The sequence below is a fragment of the Haliotis cracherodii genome, unplaced genomic scaffold (assembly GCF_022045235.1).
Source record: "Haliotis cracherodii isolate W230 unplaced genomic scaffold, xgHalCrac1.p SCAF_3, whole genome shotgun sequence".
Lineage (NCBI taxonomy): Eukaryota > Metazoa > Mollusca > Gastropoda > Lepetellida > Haliotidae > Haliotis > Haliotis cracherodii.
The window spans coordinates 59,664,979-59,685,419 of record NW_027266286.1 but is presented as its reverse complement, the minus strand read 5'-3'; the positions used below and the strand labels follow the sequence as shown (position 1 = coordinate 59,685,419).

At 42.2% G+C, this 20,441-nt stretch overlaps 1 protein-coding gene across 1 annotated transcript; it reads left to right on the top strand.

Annotated features, from left to right (window-relative positions):
* The first annotated feature begins 590 nt into the window (after positions 1–590).
* On the top strand, positions 591–20,056 carry LOC139475127 (copine-3-like). Its single transcript, XM_071258385.1, has 16 exons — positions 591–761; positions 4,172–4,251; positions 5,513–5,625; positions 5,925–6,049; positions 6,313–6,407; positions 7,309–7,398; positions 8,639–8,713; positions 9,444–9,542; positions 10,999–11,077; positions 11,577–11,633; positions 13,477–13,647; positions 16,704–16,856; positions 17,068–17,178; positions 18,598–18,726; positions 19,476–19,704; positions 19,928–20,056. Exons 1-16 carry the CDS (start codon positions 591–593, stop codon positions 20,002–20,004), a joined length of 1,854 nt encoding a protein of 617 aa, XP_071114486.1. The 3' UTR covers positions 20,005–20,056.
* The last annotated feature ends 385 nt before the right edge of the window (positions 20,057–20,441 follow it).

Genomic DNA, 20,441 nt, shown 5'->3' with positions numbered 1-20,441 from the left:
ACAGCGGTCTGTAAATAATCGAATCTGGACCATACATTCCAGTGATTGATGTCATGAGCATCGATCCATGCATTTGGATGACATGCATCAACCAAGTCAGTGAACCAGACCACCCAATCCCGTTAGTCGCCTCTAACGACAAGCACTGAGTAATCTCCAAATTCATGGTACTGCGTAGAGCCTGTGGTTAAGGAAATTTGAACTTCAAAATATATTAAAGAGATTTACACCATGACAACAGACCACGTGTTACACTCAACCAAGAGACGCATAATGAATTTGCAATTGATTTATTTTTATTTTTTATTTTATTGCATGGGCTACTAACAAGAATATGAATTATATAGAACCACTACACTGTGTATACCCAGATATAGAAAACATCAATACAAGCTCCGTCTGACACGTCTTACCCCACCCAGGTACAGTTGTATTCCTGATATGAACGCCATATATTATTGATACATGTGATAAGGCAGGTGACAACAATTGTGATAAACACGATTGACTTGTATCGTGGCGCCAATCCTCGGGAATACTTTTATTCTACACTTTAAAACCCCATGATGACATGCCCTTGCCTTCCAGATATGTCGGCGCCGCCTGGTGGCCGGGTGGAGATACTGGTGTCCTGCCAGGACCTGGTCAATCTGGACGTGTTCACAAAGACTGACCCCATGTGTGTCCTGTTTGTGAAACTATTCGGCCAGTGGAAAGAACATGGGCGGACAGAGGCTATCAGGGAGTCGCTCAACCCCAGGGTAGGTTATCAGGGAGTCTCTCAACCCCAGGGTAGGTTATCAGGGAGTCTCTCAACCCCAGGGTAGGTTAACAGGGAGTCTCTCAACCCCAGGGTAGGTTATCAGGGGGTCTCTCAACCCCAGGTTAGGTTATCAGGGAGTCTCTCAACCCCAGGGTAGGTTATCAGGGAGTCGCTCAACCCCAGGGTAGGTTATCAGAAAGTATCTCAACCCCAAGGTAGGTTACCAGGGAATGTCTCATACCCAAGGTAAGTTAGTTCCTCAACACAATAGTATACTTTTTGGGACTTGCATAAGTTGAGGTAGACCATGGATATCTAGCTTGGTTTGAGGTAGTCTAACGTTGAGGTAGGCCATTGAAGACTATCTTACGTTGAAGTAGGCAAGTGAAGAATATCTTACGTTAAGGAAGGGCATTGAAGACTATCTTGCGTTGAGGTAGGACATTGAAGACTATCTTGCGTTGAGGTAGGACATTGAAGACTATCTTGCGTTGAGGTAGGACATTGAAGACTATCTTGCGTTGAGGTAGGACATTGAAGACTATCTTGCGTTGAGGTAGGACATTGAAGACTATCTTGCGTTGAGGTAGGACATTGAAGACTATCTTGCGTTGAGGTAGGACATTGAAGACTATCTTGCGTTGAGGTAGGACATTGAAGACTATCTTGCGTTGAGGTAGGACATTGAAGACTATCTTGCGTTGAGGTAGGTCATTGAAGACTTACGTTGAGGTAGGTCATTGAAGACTTACGTTGAGGTAGGTCATTGAAGACTTACGTTGAGGTAGGTCATTGAAGACTATCTTACGTTGAAGTAGATCATTGATGACTTACGTTGAGGTAGGTCATTGAAGACTTACGTTGAGGTAGGTCATTGAAGACTATCTTACGTTGAAGTAGGCCATTGATGACTTACGTTGAGGTAGGCCATTGAAGACTTACGTTGAGGTAGGTCATTGAAGACTTACGTTGAGGTAGGTCATTGAAGACTATCTTACGTTGAAGTAGGCCATTGATGACTTACGTTGAGGTAGGTCATTGAAGACTTACGTTGAGGTAGGTCATTGAAGACTTACGTTGAGGTAGGTCATTGAAGACTTACGTTGACGTAGGTCATTGAAGACTATCTTACGTTGAAGTAGATCATTGATGACTTAAGTTGAGGTAGGTCATTGAAGACTTAAGTTGAGGTAGGTCATTGAAGACTTACGTTGACGTAGGTCTTTGAAGACTTACGTTGAGGTAGGTCACTGAAGACTATCTTACGTTGAGGTAAGCCAACGTTCAGCTTAGGTAGGTTATCATTCATTTTATTCAGCACAGGGCTGTGGCCTACGTACAAAGGTATAATACAGTTTGAGACATGTTGGGGCAAAGTGGCAATAACACATACATTGTATACACAAAGAGAGTCAAAACCAGTGCAGTTTTGCAAAGCAGTGTATTTATAAAATAACATATCTCCATGTCCATATTTAAGTTTTGAAATATTTCTGGCACTGGGTTATAATGGGCTTGGCATTCAAATAGAAGGTGAAATTCACCTTCAACAGCATTTTTATCAACAAACACATATTTTTTATGCTAATTGTGTGTGTGGCGGGTGCTGCCAATTCGCGAACACCTGGTGTCATCACTGGAGCCAGGTTATTCTCTGGCATTGACGTTTTATATCGCATATATACTGCATCATCAACATCACCATGCCACTCCATCACGTCCACTAATAATATACAAGGATAATGTGTCATTCCTTGACAAGATTATACTTAGCCACACATCTTTAGATTCAATTTTTGTCAAATATAGTTCAATACAAAAGGTATGTTTTAATATACATATATAGATGGGCAACTGTGAATATTTGAAAATATTGGTTCATATGGCACACATTTATTAAAAAACATTTTCTTGTTACCAACTCTCTGGGTTGCAAAATAAAGTCAATTTTTCACCTGAAACAATAAGGGAACAAATGGTACAAGTCAAAATAGGGAATTGCATCATTTTTGTCAGATTTGGAAATGTCCCCAACTAGATGTAACCTGGATCAAACAACTTCTGAGCAAGAGTCGTTTGACGCCTTTTGAAATCTTGGTAGAAAGAGCATGTTCGATTGTATCTCAAAAGTTATAAAACAGGTAGGCACAAAGGGCTGGAGATGCAGAAATATTGATTGACATAAAAGGAAAGTTGACTCTTGACTTGCCAAGGAATCACAAGGAATCAGCATGAATATAATTTCTTCCTCGTTCTGCTAGAACCGCAATCTTTGTATATCTGTAACTTATTTACAGAACATATATACCGAATCTTACACGAAATTGCTCAATAACCGCCCATTTCTAGAATCCCCATTTCTGAGGTCTACAAAATAACTGGCTCAATTTGCACATCAAAGATGGTCCGCATTACAATTGAAGATATAGTTTCTTTAATAACATAGCAAAATGTTAAACTGATGCCCTGTTATATTGATGAGCTATGAAGGTGGACCATGAAGCACTAACGTACCCAACCTATTACAACTTTGAAGGAGTAACCTTAGGTAGGTTTAGTGACACTACCTGAACTCCAGGTAGGGGCCCTCAATGATCACCTCCCCAGGACATGTTTGTTTGTTTGTTTGTTTGTTTGTTGTCTCGATGCAATGACACACAAACAGTCAAGTCACAGGCTTCCCGAACCTTAATTAGTGTCGGTATTTACGACAAACATGAGGTACTCAATCTCATTAAAATCCGATCTTAGTTCTCGCTACAGCTAAACAAAGAACTGAGGACGTCCCATCAGAGGTCACGGGGTCACGTCAGAACGACCTTTCATCCGACCAATCAGTGCGTCGCTTACCAGATCATGAAAGTGACAGTCGGAATGTGATTTTTAATCATGCAACCTCGAAAACTTTGACACTGGGTATTTCGGGTTTAACGACTGAATCCATACAATCTAGACCATCTGTTATCCATTCCATTAAGGTTTCGATTTTTTTAATTGAGAATTTGTCAAAATATAGTGCGAAGCGTAGTCGCCAATTTGAAATCAGTGTTGTGAAGCACGAGAAAGCTACCTTCTGATTGGCTAATGTCGACTTATTGTCAGTCCTTCCAATGGTCGATCAAAGTTCGCGCAAGTTCGGTCTGACGGTACCCGTAATGGGATGTCCTCAGATCTTTGTATAGAGGTAGGTAGAACTAAGATTTGATTTTAATGAGATTGATGAGGTACTGGCGGAAACCCCACAGGGAGACAAACATTAAATAGTGAGGACCTACCCTGTCTTTGAATCCCAGTGTATCCATATACTAATGAAAGTTGACTTGTAGGTGGTATATGTAATATTTGTGTATGGAAGAGATACAGTGTGTGTCATTGTGGAGTATATTGACACCTGCGGTTTCTGCCCAGTTCACACAGGTCTTCCTCGTGGACGTGCAGCCTGACGTGCAGCAACACCTTATGTTCTCCGTGTACGACATCGACAGTAGGTGAGTGCACCGACGTGGGAACGTTCCCGTGGAGGAAACGTGAGTTGCATCTGTCAGTAGACCCGTGAAGACCCAGGTTAGAACCCATGCTTGCCCTAAAAGGCGACTATACTTGTTGTAAGAGGCGACAAACGGGATCGGGTGGTCAGGCTCTCTCACTTAGTTGAAGCATGTCTTCGTATCCCAATTGCATGGATTGATGCTTATGATGTCAGTCACTCGATTGTCTGGCCCAGACTCGTTTGTTTACAGACCGCTTTCATATAGCTGGGATATTGCTGAGTGCGGCGTTGAACAATAAACACAGTATTTGTGAGTAGGGTTGCGAGCTGAATGGTCAGATCACTCGGTACGTGGTGGATTCAGTCCCGTATATCCCACTATTGACACCAGAATCGGCGGTATCACTACGAGTTAATAATGTTCAATTCTTCACGTTTTATTTACATGTGTATATAGACACGTGTACCCAATAAATGCTTGTTAAAGTAAATCACGTACCTCCACCTCGCTGGTGTGACTTACATTTACAGGTATATGTTTATCCTGGGGCCCGACGGCGGGCAGTCAATAAGGCTTTTTTCAACCTCAGTCGTGAAGTGTAGATTAAATGACGTCACATAAAACAGCATGATGGCTGGACTGGTCGTGGGGTTTGCAAGCTACATGTATCACCTAGTCGATGGCTAAATTTTATAACGACTAGTATACTATCATCTGCTCCGTGGGCTAGTGGTAGAGTGTCTGCCCGGAGAGCGGAAGGTGCGGGGTTCGATCCCCGGCCGCGTCATAACAAAAGACTTGTACTTGTTGTTACCATGTCTGGCGCTTGGCATTAAGGGGCTAAAACAAGGACTGGTCGGCCCGGAGTTAGTATACTGTGTCTGTGTGGTGTTAAACTGCGGCATTGTATCTCAGTGAGGTAGCACTATAAATCGGCATCAGTCCGGACTAGTACAAGCAGCCACACACACACATACACGTGCATGCACGTCGCTATATAAGTGCAATAATCTTGGACGCGACGTTAAACCCCATTCACCTCACCTACTATCATCTGTTACTACACGGCGTATAGTCCTGAAAGGGACAGTAGGCTTTAGCAGATATTAAGCACGACGGACCTATATTAATTATTAAAGTGTAACTTTTGCCAAAACAAATTCATCTCGATTTTGGTGACATCGGCTATTGTGGTACAACGGCAACACCACTTTAATGTTTTTCATTAACACGGTGATTGTGTTTTATGCGGCCTCAGGTCATCAGACTTGCGCCAACATGACTTTGTTGGTTGCGTGGAGGTGACTCTGGATTCACTGATTGACGTCACCAAACCTTGGACCACCACTTCCAGGATTCTTCGAGTAGCAGGTGCGCGTTGCCATGACAACATCGTCTGTTGAAAGCACTACGTATAAAACTACCATCATAAAGTGAACATTGTAGGATTTTCTTTAATTATTTTAAAACTGTTCATTGCTCATTGTTCATTGAGAAGTGAGGTAAAGGGAGAATACTCTATATACCTAACTGCTTAATGGTAGAGTCCTCTCTGAAGTAATCAATACACCGCTGCACTATGACTGCCACACTATGCTGGAGTTATATTATTCATTCTTTTATTAAACTATTTATGGCATAAATCCGACCCTCCTTACCATTGCCCCCAGGTGATCCGAAGTCTCGTGGTCTGATTAACATGACCGCCGAGATTGTGCGAGAAACGAGAAGCAAAGCCCAGTTCCATGTAGCGGGTCACAAACTAGGGAAAGTCGGCTTCCTCAATAACCGCAAGGTGAGAGGGAGACACGGGGAAATGCCAATATCTGCTATCGAAATAATAAAATAAATGTAAATTCTATACACTGCCGTATATTTATCGATGTTACGTGACGAACAATGGTAATGTGTTTTCTGGTCGGAACATATATATTACAGAAATATTCTTTATAGTGACACTTTTTATGTAATTATGACGAAGTTCGACTGAACCGTCGCCTGTTTTTGTAATGATTGATACGCTGTGAATATGGTTTTAATGTTCTCTGGTTTCTACAGCCAGACACGTACCTCGAAATCGGCCGACAGATAAACAGCGTGACATACCACCCGGTGTTCAGGACAGAGGTGCAACACAAGACGAGGAGTCCCAGGTACAGAGTGAGTGAGTGAGTGAGTGAGTGAGGATTAACGCCGCTTTGAAAAATATTCCAAGTAAATCACGGCGTATCAGTTTATATGAGTCGCATATATTTTCTAGTATAATTGAAACACGAGCACGAGTTTGGTACTGACGAACCAAGGATCGAACCCAGGACCACCAGATCCTTGCCTTTCATGAACACATACACACCCGTGTAGCTTGAAGGGAGAGCTAGCTTAATTAAGGCTCTAGTTTTAATTCCGTCTTTAGTATAGCATGGCAGGTCCATTTTGGGGATTGTCCTCACAGTATGTTTCACATCAATATAAACAGGGCAAATCGCCACACTCACTCACTCACTCACTCACCCAACCAACCATCACCCACTCACTCACTCAAAATCTTACCAACTCACTCGATCAATCACTCACACACTCATTCTCTCACTAACTCACACACACACCAAATCTCGCCCACTCACTCACTCACTCATTAATTTGCCGTGAAGGGAGAGAATGAACCCGTTTTTGTTGTTTTTAAGCCGCACTCAGCAATGCTATTCTGTTCTGTAAATGATCGAGTCCGAACCACACAATTCTGTGATTGACATCATGAACATCGATCTCCGCTGTTGGGATACGCTGACATGCGCCAACCAAGTCAGCGAAACTGACAGCCGATCCATTTAGTCTCTTACGACAGGCATGGGTTGCTGAAGACCAATTCTAACTTGGATTGCCACTGATTCCCAGTAGTGGAGAACGAGTACCCACTGACACCCCGTGATCAGTCAGGTCATCACCGGCTGTATATACTTCCTTGTTCATGATAGGATATCAGTTTCAGTCTTATTAAAACTGCATTTTTTTATATTTTTATGGTGAAAAATCTTTTTGATCGTTAAATCACAGCTGGCGCCCGTTCGACGTGAGCATGCAACGACTCTGCAACGACGACCTTGACCGCCCAATACAGTTTTCCTGCTGGCATACGAACTATGGGTAGGCAGAGAGAAGTGTTATCAGTAAACATGTTAATTAAGTCTCGTTGAGAGTCTTTTGATTTAAGAGCATATACTCGCCAAAATGAAAACGTGAAGCTTATGTGTACCATTATTATGATATTTGATAATAATTTATGGAGATTGTGGGAACTACAAATCAACTTACATAAGTTTGTTTGTTTATTTATTTGTTTGTTGTTAAACGCCGCACTCTGCAATATTCCAGCTATATGACGGCGGTCTGTAGGTGATGGTGAAATTGGGTTTAACGTCGCGTCCAAGATTATTGCACTTATATAGCGACGTGCATGTACGTCAGACAGGGTAACAACAAGTACCATCTTATAACGTCTTTTGGTATGACGCGGCCGGGGATCGAACCCCGGACCTTCCGCTCTCCGGGCGGACGCTCGACCACTAGAGCACGGAGGCGGTCTACGGCGGTCTGTAAATAATCAAGCTTGGACCAGACAATCTAGTGCTTGACATCATGAACATCGATCCACGCAATTAGGATCGATGACATGCATCAACCAAGTCAACAAGCCTGACCACCCGATCCCGTTAGTCGCCTCTTACGACAAGCATAGTCGCTTCGTACGGCAAGCATGGGTTGCTGAAGACCTATTCTACCCCGGATCTTCACGTGTCAATTACATCATTAATCTGTTCTTGAAGAAAGATTTTATACTTGTTACTGATTTTTTCGGGCAAGGTATCAAACATGTTTATTGTCGTCAACCATCATTTTGACACCCGGTGTTTGACAAAAGTTGGTTATTATCGGATAATAATCATTGACCTGACAAAAAATACCAGATTTGTATTACTGCATGTCCTCCACAAATATTATTAATATTATCATATAATTTTGTGACGGTCGACATGACCAAAATGATGGTTGACGGACTATGGGCATCTTGATGATGATGATGATGATGATGATGATGATGATGATGATGATACCATTATTATGTGAAAATGTGTTTGGAAATGAAACGTTAATATCTGAAATACATTTAGGTGCTCGATAATGAGAGATATACAGTAAACTTCGGTTATAACGAACTCCAAGGGACCACTCATTTTGGTTCGTTATAACCATAGTTCGTTATAAGCATATACACAGCATATATACAACAAATGGTCGGGACTTAAAATAAGTTCGTTATATCGGTCAGTTCGTTATAAGTGTGTTCGTTATAACCGTAGTTTACTGCATGCTGGTTTGTTTCCAGGGCTGGGTTCAAGTCTGCCTATGACAAACTAGGGGAGTTTGTGACAACAGCCAGAAGGCTCCTGAACATGAAAAGGTGAGGTCCATTTTTGGAATTTGACTTGCTAATTGCAACATGTAATGTTGACTTCCTCGCCAATTTAGGATCACAGTCCAGTGGGCGATAGTGTGTCTCCACTCCATGTCGCCATAGTGTGTATACAACAGCAGGTATAACAGCCGAATACATCTCACGTGGGCACGTGTGAACATGCACGAGACTCGAGGGCCATATTATAAGACAATACATTGTTCCAGCTTTACCAGTATATAACATACGGCTTGTATTTCGTCGCATAACGAAACATTTTCTTCACAGATCGTAACCTGTAGTTTGTGACAGTTGTGAACAACCCATTTCATTTTGGGTTAGAGAGGGAGGTGTGTGTGTGTGTGTATGCGTGCGTGCGTGTGTGTGTTTGTGTGTGTGTGTGTGTGTGTGTGTGTGTGTGTGTGTGTGTGTGTGTGGTGGGGTGGGGTGTGCCGCTGTGGGTGATGGTATTGATTTCATATTCCCTTTACGTCTGTCTTGTGTCATGTGTGTGTGTGTGTGTGTGCGTGTGTGTGTGCGTGCTTGCGTGTGTGTGTGTGTGTGTGTGTGTGTGTGTGTGTGTGTGTGTGTGTGTGTGTGTGTGTGTGTGTGTGTGTGTGTGTGTGTGTGTGTGTACGTGCATGCGTGTGTGTGTGTGTGTGTGTGTGGTGGGGTGGGGTGTACCGCTGTGGGTGATGGTATTGATTTCATATTCTGTGTCTTGTGTCATTCCCAGAATAAACAATTACAAGAGCTTCCATCTCATTTGCCCAAAGAAGGAGAAGAAAAACAAGAAGGATGTTACTTCCGGCAGCGTTAGATTTTACCAGTTCCGGTAAGAAAAAATCACAAAGAGTTATAATCTCATATAGCTTTTCACACTTTGACAAAAACAGTACGATATAAAAGTATTATTCATGTGTCTTGTCTATAGGAAAGAAAGTTATCAAACCACAGCTTGCAGGATTGTCTTTGAGGAAGATTTGTTACATTCGGCTGAAAAAAACCAGCGGGATCGATAAGGTTACATATTAGATTTTTTCATCCATAGCAACGTGAGATTCTTACAGCACTCCTGTATTCGAATCTAAAGAATATGTTTTAAGTAAGTTCTCTGGAGGGTAATGTGAGTTGAAGACGGTCGAAAACGTACCATCGGATACAATCACCCAACATCCGGCGTGTGACATGCCTGAATGTGAAGGTACGTGAAGATCCGGGGTAGAATAGGTCTTCAGCAACCCATGCTTATTGTGAAAGTCGATTATGCTTGTCGTTAGAGGCGACTAACGGGATCGGGTGGTCAGACTCGCTGACTTGGTTGATGCATTTAACAATTGCATGGATCGATGCCCATGATATCAGTCACTGGAATGTCTGGTCTAGACTCGATTATGTACAGACCGCCGTCATATAGCCGGAGAGCGGCGTTAAACAACAAACAAATAAACAATCAAACAAACTAAGTTATGTAGGTTGATATGTAGTTCCCATAATTACCATACATTATTATTGAATATCATAATACCGGTACACAATTGGCGAGTGCAAACAAACAAACAAACAAACAAACAAACAAACAAACAAACAAAACGTAACTGGTTATGTTGGTCACTCGATGGACGCAAGGAGACAGGGAGGGTCAGGAAGAGAACGCTGACCGCATTTAGATTGAACAATCCGTACTGAAATACCTCCGTATGTTGTTGGAGTGCTGGAATTCTGTTGATTCATAAGAGTTGTCGTCTTCGAAGTAAATGTAGAATAAATCCACAACACCCTCTCCAATATCAAAAGAAAACTCTAAAAGCAAAGACCATTGTACCATTCCCACTCATCATAAACGTGTGTATGAAGACAGTTATGATAACAGAACATGCAGGCGTGTCTCTCGATGGCACCTGTCACAAACACTTGCAGACTTTAAGGCAAGGAAAATTTATGGAATCTCAACAGACCAGTGGACGCCGCGTCACATGTTTGTCATTCAGCCGACTATCTAACCAAACTGAAACTGTGTATGGAATGAGTTGTCTCTTGGTATAGGCCTTTGGATATAGGAAGAGCAGAATGGCTGGTGAATGGTTCTCTTGATGTGGATATGGGTTGAAATGTATGACACATGAATGTCTCTTGTTGATGGTACATGTAGAACTGTCTGACACATAGATGTCTCCTGTTAAGACTTAGTGTACACGTGTCTGACACATGGATGTCTCCTGTTAAGACTTAGTGTACATGTAGAACTGTCTGACACATGGAAGTCTCTTGAATGTTCTTGCTGTGTTCAGTGTCGACAAGCAGCACTCCCTGATGGACTTCGTGCGAGGCGGATGCAAGCTGAGACTCATCATCGCTATCGACTTTACTGTAAGTTCCACCAATCTGTTGTCCGAGGCCAAACCGCCACAGCTGGTAGGTCCTGTTAAAACACATCGCGATTATATATTGGTTGAAATACATTTTATTCACCTCCTTGAGAAAAGTGTATTCAGCCTACTTTTACCTTAGGTCGAATTGGAGGTTAGTCATGTCTTTGGCGTTAAAGGTGACGTTGAGTGAATGAGTGAGTGAGTCAGTCAGTCAGTCGGTGGGTGGGTGAGTGAGTGAGTGAGTGAGTGAGTGAGTGAGTGAGTGAGGATACTGCTGCAATTATATCGGGCCGTGGGACACTACACACATTTGTCATGCAAATGTGACACATTGTTGAAATTGTGGTTTCCAATAAAGCGCGTCCAATAATCTCCTATTCACGGCCTTATTTCAAACTACTGAACTATTATTCAGATACAATATCACTTCGCGGGCTGATAAAAAGAAATTTAATTTGCCTATCATAAAGTTGTAACATCTTCCTGTGCACTTGCAGGCTTCAAATGGCACAGTATCGGACGAACTATCTCTCCATAGCTGCAACGATGCAAAGGTGGGTGATCGGAGATGCCTTTCACACACATCTACACATATCCAGTAAACTACGGTTATAACGAACACGCTTATAACGAACTGACCGATATAACGATCTTACTTGTTAGCCCCGGACACGAGTTGCATATATGTTGTATATATGCTTATAACGAACTACGGTTATTACGAACTAAATGGGTGGTCCCTTTGAGTTCGTTATAACCGTAGTTTATTGTACATCACAATCAACATGGATCTGTGAGACATTCTACCTACTCGTGTATGTGAGTGAATTTGGTTAAATTCAACCTAGATCTATACAACATTCAACCTAGATTTATACAACATTCAACCTAGATCTATACAACATTCAATCTAGATCTATATAACATTCCACCTAAACCTATAAAACATTCAACCTTCATCTATACAACATTCAACCAAGGTCTATATAACATTCAACCTAGATATATACAACATTCAACCTAGATCTATACAAAATTCAACCTAGATCTATACAACATTCAACCTAGATCCATATAACATTCAATCTAAATCTATGTAACATTCAACCTAGATCTAAACAACATTCAACCTAGATCTATACAACATCCTGTCTGTGTCTGTGCTGCATGTACCCAGCTTAAAAGAGGCGACTATGCTTGTCGTAAGAGGCAACTGCCGGGATCAGGTAGTCAGATTCGCTGAATTGGTTGATGCATGTCATCGTATCCCAGTTGCGTAGATCGATGCTCATGATATCAATCACTGGATTGTTTATCCAGGCGCGATTATTTACAGACCGCTGTCATATAGCTGGATTATTGCTGAGGGCGGCGTTAAACAACAAACAAACAAACACAACTAGGTTCTGATTGGTCAATCAGATGTTTGCAAATCACAATAAACTCTATCTTCCTGAGGCAAGCGTGTCAACAAACAAACAAACAAACAAACAAAACCTACCTCAATAATGATATCATTATGATAATGACTGTTTGAGGTAATTATCGGGTGTGTTTTTTTTATATATTTCATGCTACAAAAATACGGTCTTGTTGATTACGTCTTGGTATCGACCTTCAGTATAACTTGTTTGGCTACAGTCTTGTCCATCAGTGGTCGACAGTATAAACAAGAACAACGCACTGTCACACATACTGCAAGCAAGAGCAATCCAAATTGTATCAAAGAATATATGTCTTTCTTTTTTTTCGATTTGAGGGATGAAGCCGGGCTCAGAGCAGCTGTTATCTAAATGTGGACAAAACAGCGATCATAGACTTGCACAAGTCTCTTAGGCAATAATTATTAGTTTAAATCAAAATTCCTAGATTACTTGTATGTAAATAATAAAAGTTGTCCCTATAAGAGACTCGAGTCCTTAGAACTGTCCATATATCTAGATTTGACTATTACTGAGTAAGTGAGTGCGTTGGGTTTAACGCCGCTTTAAAACAGAATTCCAGTCATATCACGGCGTGTCAGCTTAATGTGGGAGGAAAGCCCCAAGTGATGCAGGTCTCAGACGTTTACCACTTCGGTGAAACCCACGAGCACGGGTATGGCGCTGACAAACCTAGAAAGATAATCGGGGCGAACCGGGATTCGAACCCACAATCATAGATTTCTGGCGTGTCTTTATGATTGTGGGTTCGAATCCCGGTTCGCCCCGATTATGTTTCTACGTTTGTCAGCCCCATACCCGTGCTCGTGGGTTTCACCAAAGTTGTGAACGTCTGAGATTGCATCACTTCGGGCTTTCCTCCCACATTCAGCTGGTACGCCGGATATAACTGGAATGCTGTGTTAAAAAGCGGCGTTAAACCCAACTCACTCACTCACGCATGTCTTGTCACCAGAACCAGTACCTGGCGACCATACAGACGCTCGGAGCCAGCATATCCCGCTACGACGTGGAGCAGAAGATAGCAGTGTTTGGATTTGGCGCCAAGAGAACATCAGACGACAATCCGCTCCACTGCTTCCCGCTCAGAGACAACCAATCAAATATCTGGGTCAGCGGGGTCAAGGTCAGTCTGGCTGCTTATAAGAAATCGCCGATATGCAACTTTCTTCCTAAACCGGACCAATCTGTACACATGTTATTGCAATAAATACACACTTTTGAAAGGGATAGGAAGTAACATTTGACAATAAGGGGAAATATCGTGCAGATGGCCATTCTTAGAAGTTACTTTTATAGACATAATGAATGAACTAAACATCATCTGCACTAAATACCGTTAGCACGAAGTATCGTCAGCACAAAATACCATATGCACTAAAAAACATTACAACTAAACACCATCTGAACGAAGCATCATCTGCATTTAATACCATCTGCACTCACGTGAGTGAGTAAGTGATTGTGGGTTTAGGTCGCTTTTAGCAATATTCCAACAATATCAAGGCGGGGACCACCGGACATCTGCACTTGACATCATCTTTACTAAATATCACCATCTGCTCTAAACATCATTTACACTAAATATCACCATCTGCTCTAAACATCATTTACATTAAATATCACCATCTGCACTAAACATCATTTATATTAAATATTACCATCTGCACTAAACATCACCATCTGCATTAAACATCATTTACATTAAATATCACCATCTGCACTAAACATCATTTACATTAAATATCACCATCTGCACTAAACATCATTTACATTAAATATCACCATCTGCACTAAACATCATTTACATTAAATATCACAATCTGCACTAAACATCATTTACATTAAATATTACCATCTGCACTAAACATCGTTTACATTAAATATCACCATCTGCACTAAACATCATTTAAATTAAATATCACCATCTGCACTAAACATCATCTTTACTAAATATCACCTTCTGCACTAAACATCAATTACACTAAATATCTCCATCTGCACTAAACATCATTTACAGTAAATATCTCCATCTGCACTAAACATCATTTACACTAAATATCACCATCTGCACTAAACATCATTTACACTAAATATCACCATCTGCACTAAACATAATTTACACTAAATATCACCATCTGCACTAAACATCATTTACACTAAATATCACCATCTGCACTAAACATAATTTACACTAAATATCACCATCTGCACTAAACATAATTTACACTAAATATCACCATCTGCACTAAACATGACCTACATTGAACACCATCAGCCATGTTTGTCACCATAACGTTTAAAGCCTGAAGAATATTACATAGAGATCAGACAGTCTTCCACTCTACTTCCTCGAATTCACAGCACATTCAGGTCGCCTTATAAGCAACTACTGGTAAGCCAGGATTAGTTGAGTTGTGACCTGACAATTAACCACGTATGACTGTGTATGAGGTCCGCCCTCAGGCGCGTACCACTGTGAAGAAAGGGGTAGAGGGTGGTCCGCGACAAGCAGCAGATAGATATGTGTGTGTCCTGTCTCGTCTAACAACAAGACTTAAATAGCACGTGATAGTACGTGGTGATGTGAAGTAACCGATTACTGTGAAAACGGTGACAGCAAATTTGTATATATAACAATAATTGAGAAGTATCGTGACAATAACGGGAATTCATTTGCTGTAAAAATGAAGACAGAGGGCAATAATGAAGAAAGTCATGTCATTCATCAAATGGTTGCGAAGGTTGAGACCTTAACGTAGTGATAGTTGACTCAATGACATACTCCATGAATAATCCCATGATTGTTTATGGGATTTCGGGATACTGTAAACGTAATATTGCTAGCTGGATTTATTTTGAGATAACTGGGTAATCATAGCTATAGTCTTCACATTTACCGTATTCGACGTAATAAGCGCCCAGGGCGCTCTCAAAATTAGAAATAGGGGGCCCTTATTAGAATATAATTTTGATGAGAAAAAAACAATTGAAAGATCGTAAATTTCGTTTTTTTATGCTGACAGCCTGAAATGATAGTGAGTGAGTGAGTGAGTATGGTTTTACGCCGCTTTTAGCAATATTCCAGCAATATCACGGCGGGGGACGCCAGAAATGGGCTTCACACATTGTACCCATGTAGGTGTAGGGAATCGAACCCGGGTCTTCGGCGTGACGAGCGAACGCTTTAACCACTAGGCTACCCGACCGCCCCGAAATGATACAGAAGAAAAGTCGTATTATACACGACAGATATATTTTCCAGAATTTAATTGCCCATAATTAAGGGTGCATATAACACACGAGTGCGTATTATACACGAATAAATACGTCTTGCGCACATTTATCAATCGGAAGGGGTGCTAATTGGGATTGTTCACTAGCCAATATATTAGCAAATATCGCCGTGGGCGCTCATTAGGACGGGGCGCTTATTACGTCGAATACGGTATTTGTTTGTAATAAACTTCTATCAACGTAGACGTTTAGAGAATTCCGCTATCGGACCGTCACATCGATAGTCTTATGAGCAACAGGGGGTACGGGCGGCCGAGTCGTTTAAGGCGCCGCGATTCGCTGTGCAGAGTTGCCTCCCTTGGGCACGCCAGAAACCTATGATTTTGGTTTCGAATCCCGGTTCGCCCCAATTATGTTTCTAGGTTTGTTAGCACCATACCCGTGCCCGTGGGTTTCACCGAAGTGGTAAACGTCTTAGACCTGCATCACTTGGGGCTTTCCTCCCACATTAAGCTGACACGCCGTGATATAACTGGAATAATGTTAAAAGCGGCGTAAAAAAACCAACTCACTCACTCACTCACTCTTATGCGCAACACGTATGTCCACGGGAGTCAATTTCATCGTCATGACCAACACGTTCATAACATGCGTACATCCTCTCTACCTATAACAAACCAAATAAGTTTGCCAAAATCCTGTGCGCCGCCTATTTGCCTCAAACCCGTTTTGTGAGTTGGCTCAACTTATCCTGGATTACCAGTAGTTAGCAGCAGCGCCCTTGGCCTTCCGTTCAGAACATTTCCAAGTAAGGACACATATGGTGGACCTTGCAATTCAAATATCATGATGATAATGAGTCGGGCGAGGAACTGATAGATGCAAATCGGCTCCTTGTTACTGAGTCTCTGCGACATCTGTGACAACTGTGACATCTCTCCCCAGGGGGTAACGGAAGCATACACAAACGCCCTTCCCACTCTGACCTTTGCTGGGCCAACCTGCGTGGCGCCGGTCATAGCAACCGCTGCTGACGTCATCCGTGACGTCACAGTCACCCAGGGCAACCAGATATACCACGTGCTGCTTATTCTTACAGTAAGTCTCTGTTTACCATAAGCAGCAAGGCGTCATATTAAATGCGTATATGTGGAATCTAATTTCTAATTATTCCCTATGAAAACTTAATTGCTATTATTAGCGAATCACGTTTCATTGCGTTGTTCATAATATCTTTTTATGAAAAGTACCATCTTTCCAAAATGATCATTCTTGTGATACATTTGATATCAATGTTTCATCGTCCTAGGATGGTGTAATTAACGATATCGACGAGACGATACATCGACTAATTGACACGAGTGGTCTCCCTTTGTCAGTTATCATCGTTGGAGTTGGCCCTGCCGACTTTTCTTTGATGGTAAGTGTCAGGAGATTGTTTGTTAAACGCTTTTACAGATCCATCCTCAAGATTTCACAAATGTTGAATAAAATATACATCTTTGTCTCCTCCAACCAAATGTCCTCGTTAGTATAAAGCCAAAATTAGGTCACCATGGGAAGGGAACTAACTCTTTGTCTACAAAGGACGACGTAGGATGATGGCCCTTTTCGGCCTGCAGGATCTGCACAATTTAGGAACTGAGGCAAATATTTAAACATCGGCATGAAAGTTAACAGATGTGTTCATCTGAATGGTAATTTAGTCTTTGTCCATTTCAACAATCATATATTTGAGACGTTTGACGACACAGAGAGCCAAATAGGCATATTTTTAGAGGTTTTAAGGAAGCGTTTTCTCATATTTGGATTGAGCAAATCTTTGACCCGAGCTGGTTTTCGTAGATGTTGATTAAGAACAGTACATTCATGATCATGTTGGGTCAAGGCCCATAGAATATCGGCCATGTTCACTCATTTTAGTCATAGTTATGAATCTCATCATGTCAGAAGTCCCTAAAATTTGCACATGCAAGGAAAAAAAAAGACTAGGTGTATTTGTACGAAACGAAATCCATTTACCATGAGTGAGTGAGTGAGTGAGTAACCAAATGATGCTAATCTTAGAATTTTACCACTTTGGTGAAACCGATGATAATGTGTATAGTACTGACAAACCTGGAAATCAAGGCGAACAGAATCATTGTAATCTAAAGATAATCATCAAATCATACAAATAGACTGGAAGGGTGCACGTAACACGTGGCCTAAGTACGCCATATTGGAATATTCCCTTTCTGCACACGTCAGAAGTACAACACCTTCATCAAACATATTTCGTGTTTTGTTACGTTTATCCTACACACTGGTTGTTTATTAATAAACCGTTATCGATGTCTGCCGTTAACTCTATGCGCCTTGTCCTGTCCAGTCTTCGACTGCATGGTATGAAACTTGATACATACCTGCCGTTTGTTCATCACATTGACATTATCTTTCATGACCAACTCCGGGACAAGCCGAATAGCAACTCGTGCCCCTCGCGTGCCATTTTTTACGACTGGCGTCCGTCTAAGCGCAAAAGGGCATAGTTAAAACAATTGTTAAGTCGTTGTTATTATTCACGTATATTTCCCCCCATGTCATATATATTCCAGATGCTATTTAAAACACATCGGGACTTGACTGAACACATTTAACTGTATTTAGAGTATATTTTTAAATGCAAGAGGGATTCGTTGTCCAAAGTACTTGAAGTCATTCGCGCATTCTGATTGGTTTGTCGTATTTTCGCATTCATCGATAGGGGAGTCTTCGTGCAGGTTACGGAAAGAGGCGAGTGGTGACGAATGTGAAAGTATAGCGGTACTTAATGTTCATGCAACCCCTTCCATTCCAGGAGCAGTTTCATACACGCGACAACAGGCCCCTGGCAGATGACCACAGCAAGAGGACAGCAACTCGAGCCAATGTCCACTTCACAGCTCTGAAGAAGGAAGCCTTGGTCAGCGGGGGCAGCCTGGCTGTGGTCAGTACATCACAAGAGTCAGTGACAGCGTCCATTTCCACTGCTTCCTGTGTGTTTACATCCGGATTTCGGTCAGAATTTGTTCCCAGCATCCCTTGCAACAACAACGACAGAAACCTTACTCATGAACGAGGGTGCCATTACTATTAAGAAAATGTTGAATCTACGTATAATATAAGCTTTGACTTTACTGAACCACCACATTGGCAGCCTCATTACTCATGCTATCGACCACTGGTTTGTTTGATCCAGATCTATTTGCACATTTTCGTGATATTGCTAGACTTCTGCAGAAAAGGACAGTTACCGCTTAAATACTCACAGGATCATGATACCTGTCAACGTCTTACTCCTTCTGGTTCATAGAGGGCTTCTAATGTACACGCCTACGCTCAACGTCTAGATCTTTCACTTTAAGAAGTTTAAATGGCAAGGAAACTACGTTGTGTTTCAGGGCTGTGGCTTGGCCTGGTGGTTACGTCATCCGCGAGTCACATCCATGTCCAAATGTATGGGTGACGGTCGTGTAGCCTAGTGGTTTAAGCGTTCGCTCGTCACGCAGAAGACCCGGGTTCGATTCCCGACATGGGTACAATGTGTTAAGCCCATTTCTGGTGTCCCCCGCCGTGATATGGCTGGAATATTGCTAAAATTGGCGTAAAACCAAACTCCAAATGTATGGCCAGTTGTATAGACAAGGGGTTACTTTCCCCACTCTAATAAACCTATCCTACCTTGTGACATTCCAGGTGCAAGAAGCCCTCGCTTCGCTGTCATCCCAGTTTCTCCAGTACATGAAGTGCCACAATATAACTCCAAACAGACCCCGTGTAATGAAAGCTGACCCCCGGAGCTCCTGGGTGGGGTCAACAGCGGAGGAGAGGGAGGGTCTGGAGACCATGGGTATGATATCAGCCCCCTCTATGACGTCACTGGCGTCCAGGGGGTCGAGAGGCTCGGCCATGTTCACACAGATGGGTAGGTGGATTCTTCATTGGAATCTGTAGCGTGCGAAACCTGTTCAATCGGAAGCGCCCATAATATCCTTCAAACCTCAACGTCGACTTTTGTGGTTGTCTGAAACTTTGCCATCACAAGTATATTTTGTAAAACGATTATCCTCCGAAACAGATTCAAATAAATTAATCTGAGGAAAATGAGTTTTTTAATTGGCTTATGACTGATACTTCATTTTTTTCAGGTCCGTTCTGTCCAACGTGCGGATCGTCGGTGGGGGACGGCCTGGGGGGTTCAATGTACGATGTTCACACCTTCTAGCGTTCTGGAGGTCTAGGCCTGAGCATCAGAAGGCTAGCGGACGAAAGGACAAGAATATAAATCAACGCGCGGTCCAGCGGCGAGGGGGGTCGCTCGAATGCAAAAACGTGGACCAGCCAATTTGCAGATATGTGGAACAATTGACTAGCGGGCGCGTGTACAGGACACAAGAACACGCGTTGGCTAGTTGACTGGCAGACCACTTATCCAGATGACTAGCGGGCGAGTGGGCCAGTGTGCTAGCAGAGTTTGACAATGAGACATTACATGAACGGACTTCCAGTATGATATTCCGAAATATACGCGGACAAGTGGATCAGCAGGATGGTGGACAAGTGGGCGAGTGGACAAGCAGACTAGCGTGCGAGATAGTCATGTGCAATACACAAGCAGCAATGCGAATCAACATTGAATATATCTCAGTACAAAGTTAACAC

Bases quoted from the DNA above. Each gene is read 5' to 3' on its own strand.
- LOC139475127 (XM_071258385.1), top strand. From the start codon at position 591: ATGTCGGCGCCGCCTGGTGGCCGGGTGGAGATACTGGTGTCCTGCCAG. The intron at 6,050-6,312 runs GTGAGAGGGAGA...TGGTTTCTACAG, and splicing joins GCTTCCTCAATAACCGCAAG to CCAGACACGTACCTCGAAAT. The intron at 11,634-13,476 runs GTGGGTGATCGG...TCTTGTCACCAG, and splicing joins ATAGCTGCAACGATGCAAAG to AACCAGTACCTGGCGACCAT.